Genomic DNA, 13,879 nt, shown 5'->3' with positions numbered 1-13,879 from the left:
TGAACACTTCGGCAGCCAGGCTCTAAAATTATAAGAAAGAAGAGAGCATATTTTGTACTGAATTTGTACTCTTTGCAACAGAAGAAATGGAAAATACATAGCAACATTTTCCAATGGTTTTAAAGTTCCATATTTTTCTCCTATTGAAATGATAAGCACCAAAATAGGCAAAAAGCATTACGTCAAGTCCAATTGAATATTACTCCCCATGGACTCTGAAGCAGGGATGGTGCTGTTAGAGTTTTAAATATAGACTTCTGCAACACCACTATTAGTGGTTATGTAATACAACAGCGACAGTGAAAATAGTGGCAAAAGCCAAAACAAATTTTTTAAAAGCTGGGAATGTGTGTATTTTTCATTCATTTTGCCATTTGTCTACCATGCTTTTAGCTGCTATATAGCTGACTCAGGCAGCAGATCTCTGCTAATAGGAACGAGCACCCACAATTACTGTTCTCTAGGAGAGAACCTAACTGGAAACAAACATTCATTTAATGATTTGTCAGCATGTTTATTACTCACAGCACCAGTTTCATCCTTCAGTGTTGAAATTCTTCCACTCAGCAAACTAAAACAATGGAAATATTAGTTAGATGTCATGTAAAGAAGTATTAAATCACAGAAACACCAATACAAGATAGCTACGCTTTCAGTCAGTCTGCTCTATTTGTGCACTGTATGCCTCCTTTTGGCAGAACAGCGTAGCTAAGCAGAGAAGAAAACTGCGTAGGTGAGGTAAAATGCTGGTGGTGGGTGAGATTTTTCCTGAACAGAGGAGCTGTGCATGCTCACTGAAGGAAAGGGTAAGACCTGCATCATAAGGACCTTCAGATTTCTGAAGAAAACAGACACAGGGTCTGGCCTGATGGGATGGAAAAGTCTTCCCAGGTACCCAAAGAGGGCTGCATAGTTTGTTAAAAATCTAATAAGCCATTAAAGCTGGTAAAGTAAAAAGGATGCCTTCTGCAAGGACTTACAGGGCAAGAATGGGATGGGTGAGTTCTCACACTATTTTATTTCAAACCTTCTCTCCCAGATCAAAGTGCTCTTGCTCCAAATCAGTGCAACATAAAATACCAAAACTTAATTTTACAGATGAGAAGCACACACTACGGGAAAGGTCAACAGTTTTACTTCAAGACTCTGTCTGACTCTGGATCACAATAACCTGATTTTCCAACAGTGTGTCTTAGGATAAGTACTAAATGAGCAGAGCAATCTGCTTGGATAGTCCACTTAGTGCTAGGGAATAGCAAGGGACTTCTTCCTTGTGCTTTTTCTTCCATACCTCACAGAACGTGACACCTCCCTGGCATTCCATCTACTTGAATATTTCAGTGTAACAGCAGCAGATGATGCTGCCTATCCATGTCATCTGCCAGGCTTTACTGGCAAAGAGATCTAGAGTACCAAAATTAAATGGAAGGAAGCAAAGCTAGCAGCCAGGCTTTAGCTTTTCTTTTATTTGTTTGGGATTAACAGTGATGGTAGGGGTACAGCATGAAATTACTAGGTTACAAACAGTAAGCACCACTACCTACAGAAGTAGTAATAGTAATAACATAAAAGTTACCAGAAAGAGATACAATAATCCAAAGGCTCCCCTTACCACAACCGGAAACCCTCAAAACTTTGAGCCAACTCAAGGTACAGCAATAATTCAGAAAAAGTCAAAGGCAGCGTTACTATGTAACACTGTGTTAAGACCAAAAGTGGCAATGTAATAATAAAGCATCAGTGGTGTCTCGCTTTAGTACATATCTGAAGTCTTATTCCTACAGTACTTCATTCTAAAAAGTGACAGCTCTTCAGGATAAGGTGAAGTTGCCACAGCATTACTGAAGACAGAAGATGCCTTTTGGATGACAGTTATTTCAAATGAATGTTTCATTGGTGGAGAAAGGGGAAAAGAACTCACTGCTTAAGGAAGAGATTAAGAATTGAGAACAATTGTTATTTGTCTTTGCTTAATGTGAAAAAAATATTACAAATACCTGGAAAAAAAGGAGTCTGGAATCCACATTAGTGTTTGTCTTGAAGTGCTGAACCTAGAGGACCAAAGTTACAAGTTAAGAATCAGCCATAAAATTGGGAAGAAAATATGCCCTACAAACCTGTACAAAGTCTAAGAGATTGCAGCTCCTTTGCACAGATTATTTTTCACCATGAAGCATGAGTATCCACAAATACCAAGAGCATCATTCATTACATTTGTAATGCACTGTCCCAAACATCCTGTCTTCTGTGGTTCTCCTATTTTGTCTAGATAAATGCTTGAAAAAAGAGAGATACTAAAATGTAAGTTTGTCAGCCATGCACTACATCTGTCATTAACTGCATGTTATCCTAATTTAGGACTCAAAAGTGCTACACAGTGCGCTGCAAAAGACTACAATAAGCCTTGAGTTACTATTTTACAACAATTCTAATTATCTACAGTTTTGCTCTTTGGACCCTCTGAGGACCCAAAAGAATATTTACTTTGAGTGATATGATAAATAAGAATATTTACACTGAATGACATGATAGTATGAGATACTACAAATTATAGTATCATTTATAATGCCAGACAGTGTTCTACATAGTAAATAGCTATGAACTCACATACTCATTCTGTTTTTGACTTAACATGGAGGAAGACTACTGTATTAGCACCTTTGAAAATGAATTCAGGCTCAGCACTGGCTTTTTGAGTGTACATACCCTCTTAACAGCATCATGACTACGAAACTTTTTGTTTCCCATTAATGAAGAAGTCACAATAAGGAAATGCAAAGGTAAAATTCTACGAAGACCTTCCACATAGTACAGGAATATATTAAAATATTGTTGTCATAACAAAAGTACTTAATCATAGTTTATCTAGCTTTCAGTGCCTGTATTTCCCACTTTTGGGGTGGAAAAAAAAAAACACAAACAAGAAGTATTACTTCATACCACCATAAGAAACAGAAACACAGGAGTCATATGGAACTACTATGCTGCATAAAACATTGACTGTGTAGCAGCTCACTGCAAGCATAACAATGCCAAATCTGTTCCCAACAGAAAACCTACAGTATCAGCGTTCTGAGCACAAATATGCACAGTCTTTTCTACCAAAAAAGAATGAAAACAGTTTGCCATTTAAATGTCAATTCTCTTCTTAGTCTAATTTCTCACTTGTGGTTTTGCTAGGACATAGCTTTTACATCAGTAATATAGTTCATTTTCCTTCTCTATTTAAACAGTAAGATGATTTACTTAACATGTTACAATTTATGCATAATAGAAAGCGAGAAACAAAAATTAGTTACATAAAATTATCACAGATTAATCCAGATACTGCCTGTAACTAAGAGGAACACCAGCTGGCCCTTTAAAAATTCTTCAGGAGCTGAAGACTTTTATTGTGTGATTGCTTATTTCTCAATATTTTAACACTTTCAGTTATTTGTGCATCTTTACAAAAAATTCAAAGTATGCATGGTTTCTCCGGAAGGTTTGTACAGGAAGACAAGGACAAAGCACTACAACCATAGCTAACTGATACTATCCATAAAACTGAATGACAAATATTAAACTTATTCTGAAGCAACAAATAAGTCTGATATGATCATAAATGCATTCAGGATCTTTGAACAAATGTTTCATGTTCGAGGGCATGATGTTCCTAACTTCTCAATATACTGAATTTCTGACTGTGAGGCATGTTTGCATTTAAGCACATGAGTGACAGTCAACTTTTCAGAAGTTTTTGAAGTTTTATTGTTTTTTCTGACCAGTTGGGTTCCATCCTAGCACTTCCTAGTTGCTTAAAGAACTTAGTATCAAAACATTCAGGACTAGAAGATGTTCCAGAAGAACAAGCCACACAATTAGGAAGACAGAGAAGAAAAAAAAAGATTCAACATGTCTTTCTTTGCAATTTGATTGCTTTGTAAAGTCAATGATTTTAGATAGTACTAAATCACAGATAGAAGATAATCCTTGCACTACGATACTAGCTTAGTGAGCAATACTTCATACTAATACATATTTTAAAACTTTTAACACATTTAACATTAATCTGCATAAATGATAAGATTGAGTATTCCTCAGCAGGAAGCATGCATACTGACATTACAGACGCAAATATATGTGCAGCACCATACAGCTAAGCATGCAGCGGTCAGATAAAAAAAAAGTCACTCTAGGTAAATTAGGCAGACTGAGTGCAATAACCTCAAATATGTGGAAGCATGTGGCAGCCTACATAGTTGCTTCAAAGAAAATACAGACAACTGGAGAAGGACACACTTAAACACTGGTTATAAAACAACCATTTTCATACTCTATGGCCCTTGTAGACAGTTAACTAGAGGGAGGTAAAAGGTCAAGAGACTTCACTGTCAAGTCTGTTACTGTAATTTCTGTGAACTCCAACTCACAAGAGGCTTGTGCTCCCAGCCAAGGAAGGTAAGAAAGTTGAGATCAAAAACTGTTAGCAAAGGTTCAGTCTGGAGCAGCCGCACAGAGCAGCGATGCTCTGGCACTCACCTGGAGCAACAGGAACCTCACTTCAGAAGCACGGAAAGTCTAGTCAGCCAGGCTCCTCTGTACCAGATCCTCACAAGTACAACTGATATCATAGACAGATACAAGTGCTAATTTCCCCAGTTCTCACCCAGATCTCCAAAAAAAATTAAGAGTTTTGTGTTTCTAATATGGGTAAGAAGAACTAAGGAAAACGCAAATGTGTACAATACCCCATGCTGCCCCATTTGCTGTCCAGATCACCCACCACTATCTCAGTTGCTAGCTTGGACTCACTTTCCTTTGGAAGCTGAAAAACCTAGGTCAGATGCATCTTGCCAAGAAGATGGGCACTACAAGGGAAGTTTAGCTCGCAAAGGACCAAAACTTACACAAAACAGTGGTACTGTTGCAGCCTGCTTCCCTATTAAGGGGGAAATGTTGATGCTCTTGTTTCCTACTCCTTACATCCAAATGCGGTAATGTTGACTAGAATCTAAACTAAGATGAAACTAAACTACGCAACTAAAAAGTAGATATGTATTTTTGTTAGTTTGCCTTATTCTTCATACTTCTTTATGTAGGCAAGACCTCAAAGGACTGGCATGCCTTCCCTCATTCATGCCCTGTGCATACTTCTCTACTCTCTGCAAGAGGCATTTAATAAATAAGAACAATTTAAAACATGCTCTGAGATTGAACCATATTTGTGACTCCACACTTGACAAAAATCTAAAAATGTGAACTGGCCTATAATTTCAGAGACAAAGTTGACTGAAGTACCTTATTCAATGTTACATGAAACCAGGTCCAAGTCAATGTCAAAGTTATTCTGAAAGCATCCTTACAGGCCCGTTTGCCTACGCAAGGTACAAGCAGCTTCTCTGGCTGAACCAGGTTTCTGAAGCCTTCTTACGACAAAGGCACTCTGGATCAACTTTCACACCACCCTCCTTTAAGAAAGGCTGCAGCACACAGGTTGGTTACAAAAAAGTCCATCTTCTGTGTGACACAGGAAGATTCTTCAAATAATAGGACAATTCTTACTACACATATAGTTGGTTTCATGCTGCACACTCTGGAAGACGTGTTAACCTCTGATTTTACTAACTACTGTCATCTGAATGATTTCATCCCTAAGTATTTTGATGGGAACACTCGCACTATTTATCGCAGTGATTTTGACTAAAGCTGCCACACAGTTCTCTGTCTCAACCTGCCAAAAAATACATGTCCTTTCTTCCACACGGCGACGCAGCGGGTGAAGCTTTTTTCAGGACACTCTTCCCCCCTCCCCGACCCCGCAGACAGCGCCACCCGTGCAAGGCCACGTATAGGGCAGCGAGCCCCGGCGGGCCGGTCCCAGGCAAGGCAGCGCCGTCGCCCGGGGCGGCGAGGGCCAGCCGGCACCGAGCGGCCCTGGGCCGGCCTAGCGCCAGGGAGGCCGGGCGGCGCCTCCCTCGGGTGCTCCCCGCAGCCGCCGGCGCCGCTGCCCCCCGCTCCATGCCGCCGGCACCCGCCTCCCCGCGGGCCCGCGCCCGCCGCCCCGCTCACCTGGTGCCGCCCACGTTAAGCTGGATGATCTCCCCGCTCCCGGCGCCGGCCAAACCGCCGCCGCCGCCGTTCCCCGCCATCTTCCCCGCCGCCCACTCCCGCCGCCGCCCGCCGCCGCCGCCCGCCGCTGCCGGAACCTCGGGGTCGAGGGAAACGGCGGCGGCGGCAGGCGGCGGCGGCGAAGGGGGAGGCGGGGGATCAGCCAGCGGGGTCGGTGTGCGGCGAGACTGCGGCCCCGCGGCTCCCCGTCACTCAGGCCCGGCCAGGCCGCGCCGCCTCCCCGGCCGCAGCGGAAAACGCCATGGCAACGCCACAGCACCTGGAGGAGGGGTCCCGCGCGGGCCAGAACGCCGCGGGCCGGTCGCGAAAGGGGGCCGGCTGGGAAGGGGCGGAGACGCCGGGCGGGGCGGGGGTCGCTGGGCGGCGGGGCGCGCCCGGAAGGGGCCGGGTGCGCTCGGCTGCGACCGGCGCGGGCGCTGCTGCTGGGCGGGGGCCGCTCTGCGCTGCGGCGGGGCGGGCGGGGCTGGGCAGGTGAGCGGGGCGGGGCGGGGCGGGGCGGGGCGCGCGGCGGCCGCTGCAGGGGCCACGTAACGGCCGCGGAGGCGCGTGCGGGGCCTGTGCGGCGGGAGCCCGCCCTGGGCGCGGCGTCACGGCTCGGGGCGGTGGCGCCAATGCCGCGGATTGATTGCGTTTGCTTTCTTTTTTTCTCTTTTTTTTTTAAGGAAGGGAGGGGGCCGCCGAGAATGGGAGCGGTGTCGCCCGCCTGTAGAAAGCGGCGGCCGCAGCGTGAAATAAAACCGTGGCTAAAAGAGCCGTTTTAGGACCTCTGCGCTTAGGCTGTGTGTGTCCGCGTACCGGGAGGCAGTGGGAAGGGGGAAGGGAAAGGCTACATTTGTTGTGTTTTCAATCACTCCGCCAAGTAAAATGCAGGCGGATTGTTGCAGCTGCTGCTATCCTCTTGTATTATTTGGGGAACTTTTAGAGAGCACTGGGATGAATGTCATACAGCAGATAAGGAGAAACAGAGAACTCCTAGAAAACCCAACGGAAAAGCAGTGGTGGCACAGTACAATTTAAAGCATGGGCTGTAGTGTAATGTCATTAATCAAGCGTTGCAGTGTTGTAAGGAAAAAATAGACTGCACAAGCATGAGCCCACAGTGAAATTTGAGGAAGAAATCTATCACAGCAAGTGAAGGAAACTTGAGGAAGAAATAACTGACAGTGTGGTCAGCAGAGGAAGTAATACAATTGCGGCTTGAAGTTGTGAGGGTAAGCTTTATGATTAACTACCACATTCAGTCAAGGAGAGAAATAAATAAATATGAGTCTGGTATTCCCATTTATTTGAAGTGAAATTTGCCTAGAGACTGAAAACCAGCATGAGAATCCACATGCTATTTAAGCTATTTAAGTCTAATGTTATTCTGCAAGGGCATGTTGATAGAGTTGAAGCATGCTTGAAAATGAGATGTTGAAAATGCTGTGAGAGTAAGTGACTAGTCTAAGAGGAAACTGCCTAGAGTTACCTGGTCATTTCTCATTTGCATGCCTTGCACCAGTCATTTCGTACTGCCTAGCTAACCAAAAGCTGTGGAGATGCCGTTGCCACACAGTGCGGTATTTTGGAGAAATAACTAGGCTCTCAGAAGGCCCTGTTACACAGCTTTCTTCTTGGTCTAATTAGCTGATTGGCACAGTGTAATAAATGGGCAGGGAGCCTACTAATTCTTCTGTACTGCATTCTGGATAAGTTAGTACAGATATTTCCAGAGTGTTGTACCCTACTACAGCCTGAAGGGAAGGGAAAATTAAAAAAACAGTCTGATGCATCACCAAGCCGTTGGCTCTTACGCTGTCTGCTTTTTAGTTTGGCTATAGTTTGGGATTCTTGGGCTTAGGAAGGGTCTGGTTTCAGATTTCTGCTTGGTTGCCTTTTCCTTCCCCAGAGCAAATATTTATTTTGTGAGTAATGGAGGTACATCAACAGCCAAAGTCATACAGGCATGCTCCTTGGAAAAAGATGTTCAGGTGTCCCTTCAGGCAGATAAGGACATTGAACTTCCTTTCCTATGTCCTGGATGGGTCCCCTAACCATTATATGTATTAGATAACGGTGGGAGGGATCCTTCTTTTGTTGTACTCCCCACTTCAATCCATCAGTTTTGAAAGCAAAACTTACATATTAATTCACTCAAAGGCTTTGAGGTGTGAATCATGCATGGAAAATGTATTCCTTCAGCCTGAGACTGTGGAGAGTCTCTGTGTCTATGACACACGTCTATCCTCCATATTTCCTATGAGCTATTTTGAGTGGGTCTTTATTCAGCTTGCTGACTCTAAAAGATCACTTTTCTGCGTGTCTATTTCAGTCACATTTTATCAGAATCTTGTATCTTCGGTAGCCAAGGACTATACGCTGCAGTACAACTGGCCAGGTGGTGTAAAGAAATGACACTGTAAGCATTGTGCACGTAAATCCAAACTGCTTAACAGAACTTTTGAAAAATATGACGTAGGCTCCTAAATCAGGTTCTCCTCCCAGTGTCTTAATACCATTACATTTAAGACTGGCCTCTTAGATAAAATATAAACAGAGTTGACATTAGTCATTTGATTCATGAAATTCAATTCAGAAAGAGGTAATGTAAAAAAATCAGCTGTTCATCCTTGCATTCTCTGACAGCTGCAGTCCTCAGACGCTTCCACTAGATGCCTCTGTTGTTTTTTAAGTAAAATTCCAAAATGTAATTCCTGTTTATCCTGACCACTTAAGACAAATTTTCAAAACTATGTCTCTTCATGGTGCAATTAAAATATATAATTTGCAGTCACTCCAATAAAAAATCCTAAGCTCATTTCAAAACACACTTTGCATCAGCGTTATACAATATTAATATACAGAGCAAATTTATTTGGCTATTTCCTATCATCTTTTTATTAATTCATCACAAAAATAAAAATATCTGTCAAAAATGGATCATGAGACCTGATGCAAAAAGTAGATCAGAATTAAATATGCCTGTGTTTGAGTAACTATAGTACTGTTTAGGAAATAAGGAGGCCTGTGTAATGACACCAGTTATCGGCTGTGCAGTGGTGCATCCACAGATGCAAGGCTGATTTTGTAATTTGATCTCTTTAATTACAATAATTCAAGATAAGACTACAAGGAAAATTTTCATAGGTACTTTTTTTCCCTTGGGTATGAGTACGGTTTTCTTGCAGAGTATCTTGTGTTCTGACAAGAAACTAATCATTCAATTCACAAGAAAGCATAGGTTGAACTTCTGACAAGACACATCCCAATGGTATGGTTGTAAGTTTTTCCTTAAGGTACCAAACATCAAGTCTAGAGAGGAATTGCTACTGTTCGGCATATTTGCCAGGGACCTGTCTGACTAAGTTATTACCTGAGAAGCAGTTTGGCTCCCCAAGAGGCAGAGCTTGTTGGTGGTAATCCATTCCTTCCGTGCCTCCTTAGCAGATGGGTAGCATGAGACACTGTGCTGCCCTGGAGGGGCTCCTCTCAGACCCCTTACACCAAGAGTAGATGCAGTGCAGCAGTATGTGCAGCATTACAGAGTGACTGTACACCAGTTCCTGGGATATCTCGTCAGTTCTGCTTTATTTAAACTGCAAAAATAAAAGTCAAACTTCAACTTGTTTCTTCCTTTTATTTTTCATAGTATCTGGTTTGGAAAAACAAATGTTTTGGAAGTGAATAAGCATTCGATTTTGGTGATGATATAATGTATTATGTGATTATTGTCTAGGACTCTCTTTTAAATCCGAAAGCACTTTGCATATTTGGGGGAGAGGATCCCTCAACAATTTAAAGTTCCCATCTGTTTTTTTAACTATTTTCTAGTGTGAGAACTTTGTGACAGGGATCTTGTCTATATATCTTTCTGTAAAGTGTCATCTTGATTGCTTGTGTTATACGATAATAATGCCAAATTAAAGATTTTCTACCATCTGTTCTAAAGGGAGGAGCCTTGGACTCTAACCGGTATAATCACTCTGGGAAATGATACCATGAGTCACTAAGAACAATAGTTAATACATGCTCAGTTTTTCCTCAGCTTTGCTCACAGTTGCTTAGCTTGAAGGGTCTAAAGTTTGAAGGTATTCACTTAATAGCTGTGGTCCAGTAAAGAGTACTAGAATGACTTTAAATCGACCACAGCGGGGAGAGGAACCTCGTGGGAATAGGTGGAGTATGCATTTCTTCATTCCTGAACACATGGTTGTTGCTTGCAAATTGGGAAACAACTTTTATTTTCAGCTCCAGATGCAGAGCTGCACAGTTGGTGGCTACCAGGGATGTTCCCTTTCCCCAGAGCCACTCCACCCAACAGCCAGATAAAAGGGATGTTGGCGGAAATGTCTATAAAGTTTTTTCTTCCCTTTCTGTCTCTTAAAATAGTATTTAAGGAGGAGAAGTTAGATCCAAAGTCATGCAAGAAGCTGTTTCCTAGAAGGGGAAAAAAGATTCCACAACTCCCTGTAAAGAAATATATGACAAAGTCTGCTGAATCCTTGGAAAATTGTTAAAACCTTTCTTTTCAGAAGTGTTACATTCTTCATGGCCAAGTACATCCAGAGGAGATGACTGCTATGCTCCAGAATAGCATTTGTTCTCATTTACGGTGCGTGGGACTTCCAATAATCCTACTACAGAGCACTATGGAGGTTTGTTCCCCAGAAGGCTGTCAGGAGCTCATGCCACAGAGCAGCTTTTCTTTAAGAATAAAATTTCTGCATTTGTTTTTTTTTTTCCTGCTAAATATTCCAAACATAAAAAGAATTCTGTTTTTCCATATCTACCGATTGTCTTACTGAAAAGTCCCTCCTCTCCCAAACACTCTAGGCAGATTGCATATGAAAAGAAGTGTTAAATTAAGCACAGCTCAATAATTTTCAGTACCTCCTGATGTGGGTAGGTAAGACAGGGGAAGGCATAAGTACAGTGAATTTGCAGGTTATTTTACTAGTACTTATTATATCCACAGCGTGGAGCTGTTTGCTAATGCAGGTCTATTATAGAAGCCTAAGATCTTTTTTCCATTCAGGATGGTGGAAGAATGCCACTGCTGCAGACTCCAGACCTTGGACTTGAAAATCCCTTGAGTTTACGTGTAATCATACTCTGCATGCATTTGTGGTCATCATTTAAGCCATTCAGCTAAAGTTGTCTAGATTTCTGTATTGGGTCAAATTTTATTTATGAATTGTATGCAACTAGTAATCAAATATCTTTCATGAGAATGCAAACTTCCCTAAAGAAAAAGGGTTAGATGGTAGTGAGTTAGCACAGCTTCATTTTATGTTAAGGTTGCTGTGTAAGCAAGCACCACTGCAGATCTGGCTGAAGGTCACAAAAACATTCATATATATATATATATATATACACACTGTCAGGTAGGAAACAATAAAGGCACAGGTTGTGACATTGACATTTATCTGAAATATGAATTAATTTATATCTTTTACTTATTAGTTAGGGACTGTTTATCAGTCTGGGTTTATGTTTTTAAGAGTCAGAGAGAGGATTAGACAGCATGCATATTAGAAAAGACTTTCTTAAAGATAAGAAAAAAACAGATTCTGAGAGTATATGTTAAACATTTAGATGCATGCAGTTATTTTCTTCTATTTATGGTCCTTCTGACATTTTTCAGTCCATGGATGTTGATTATGTTCAAGTACTTTAATGTTTGCTTTATGGTTCATTGTTTCAATTACAACAATTGAACAAATAGAAGCAGAAGCTTATTATTACCTGTGTGAAATCAATACTGGAACACCAATAAGCTTTTTGACTTCTGTGAACTGAGGGGACCACTGTTATTCAGCCTGACCTTCTGTATAATAAGAGCAAAAAAACCTTTTGCCTCAGTTTGACTCTTACCATATGGTTTATAATATCAGGCCTGGATGTCTTTTTGAAATATTTCAAGATTGCCAGTGATGAAGAATCAAACTGACTGCTTAGGTAGGTAACCTATCCAGTATTTAATTACTCCTTCATGGGTAAAAATTCATGGCATCTCTGCAGTCTGATCTTGTCTACCTTCATTTTTACAGCCATTAGTTTGCCTTCTAGTGAAGAACTGTCAGAAGTCTCTTCTTCAGATAGGCGTTAGTGGACTGATTATCTCAGCTGCTCCATACAACAGTGGGGAGGGGAACTTTTTTTAAAAACTTTTTTAATAATGAGGAAAAGGTCATGTATTTGAGTTCTTCACTTTAATTCTGAAAAAGGAAATCAAATTCACATGGCAAAATATTTTCTTATTGATAAGATTTCAATGCTGGATGAAGGAACAGAGATATCCACATACCCATATGACTCCCATATACAGCTCTCAAATGAGTTCCGAAAGCCATCAGAGTAATAGGGGAGCAAAGCTTCTTTTGGCTCAGTTCTTCTACCAACCTAAACAAATGTGTTTTATGCACACAAAAAATTGCAGTTGTCTAAACTGTGCAGGTAGCTAAATTGGTGCAATGAGAAGAAATACAACAAAAATGTCATATCTGAGGTCCTTATAATATTGTCCTTTTTTTTAAGAGAATATGAAGTACTTGTATGTGTAAACAGGCAGGATCAAACCAAATTCCTAGCAGCCACTGCAGTTTTATCCATTTCAGCTTTAACCACAGTAAACTCATCAAATGGATGAATAATTAAATCCGCATACCTAGCGTTACTGTTAGAACAGAGTGCTTACCTGGGAGTGAGGTATTGTGAAGGAATACTTAACTTGTTTCATTTGCTAAGGAATTCAAAACTCTACTGCGACTATTTTTTTCTCACTGATATTTTGAAATTACCCTTATTTATGTGAACATCTTAATAAACCTTCTTGAGGTTCAGAATATACAGGTAAACATATGTACCTACCTATTCCTCCTCACTGGTCACTGTTTTAAATAATAGCACCTATTGTGTTGGCTTCTTACCTGAGTGACCAACTGCCAACACATGGGGGGGGTGTGTGTGTACGCTATATGTATATGTATTTAGCAAATCTTTTATATAGAGCTAAGCAAGTGCCTGAACTTTTTGGCTATGTGTTGCAAGGAAAGGAATACAGTGTTCTGGTATACTCTGCCCAAAGGCTGTTGGAGTAGAATCACTTGTACTCCCTAGACATCCTTTTACATGAGCCTTTGAATTATGTTGGCTGCTACCAGTGCATTCTGCTTTTCCTTGAGTATGTGAACATATTTAACTTCATGTGCTCTTTTGAGGGCATATTCAGTAGTGAGCTCTTTGATTTGCATCGTTCTAGTAGAGTAAATCTCTTTAAAAATGCAAGTTAAGCCATGTTTATGGCTGTTTTACAATAAGCAGCTTAAGTAGTTGCTGGAGGAGTGCAATGCGGCCAGCGCAATACTAGTAAATTTGGCTGCGTATTTAAAGAATGCTTTTTGTTTTAAAAAACATATAAAACAGTTTCACAGCTTAATTTGGTGGCTGGTGGTTTTCTTTCTCTTCCCCTCCAGCAGTCCACCTTCCTTACCCGCATTTTAGATTCTTTAAGCTTAAATAGCAAGATTTAATTCAGGTCCAGTCTAGCAAAACCTTCTATACAACTAACTAGTGAATGTGACTGTTATTACATTGTAGGCAATGCATGCAGCAATATCTGTAATTTCACGTTGCCAGATTCTGTTCCTTACAGCATGATGTTTTTCAGTTGCTTATCATGTTGCCAGTCTTCAGCCATTTAGGGTGAAATTTCCCAGGTTGTGTTTCCCCCTTAGGGTCTCTTTGGAAATACTCACTGAAAACAGTTCTGGATATCTAAAAATAGAAG

At 41.3% G+C, this 13,879-nt stretch overlaps 1 protein-coding gene across 1 annotated transcript in view; it reads right to left on the bottom strand.

Moving 5' to 3' along the window:
• The window catches only part of KCTD3 (potassium channel tetramerization domain containing 3), a 28,923-nt gene extending 22,346 nt beyond the window's left edge, over nucleotides 1-6,577 (bottom strand). The window contains exons 1-3 of the mRNA XM_026102353.2: nucleotides 6,052-6,577; nucleotides 1,998-2,051; nucleotides 526-571 (exon numbers count right to left, since the gene is read on the bottom strand). Of these exons, the coding sequence (XP_025958138.2) occupies nucleotides 526-571; nucleotides 1,998-2,051; nucleotides 6,052-6,131 (180 nt within the window). The 5' untranslated portion in view covers nucleotides 6,132-6,577. The remainder of the gene's footprint in view (nucleotides 1-525; nucleotides 572-1,997; nucleotides 2,052-6,051) is intronic.
• Between the last annotated feature and the right edge of the window lie 7,302 nt (nucleotides 6,578-13,879).

The sequence above is a fragment of the Dromaius novaehollandiae genome, chromosome 3 (assembly GCF_036370855.1).
Source record: "Dromaius novaehollandiae isolate bDroNov1 chromosome 3, bDroNov1.hap1, whole genome shotgun sequence".
Classification (NCBI taxonomy): Eukaryota; Metazoa; Chordata; class Aves; order Casuariiformes; family Dromaiidae; genus Dromaius; species Dromaius novaehollandiae.
Note: the sequence above shows the minus strand (reverse complement) of the source record. Positions and strands in the feature narration are given on the sequence as shown.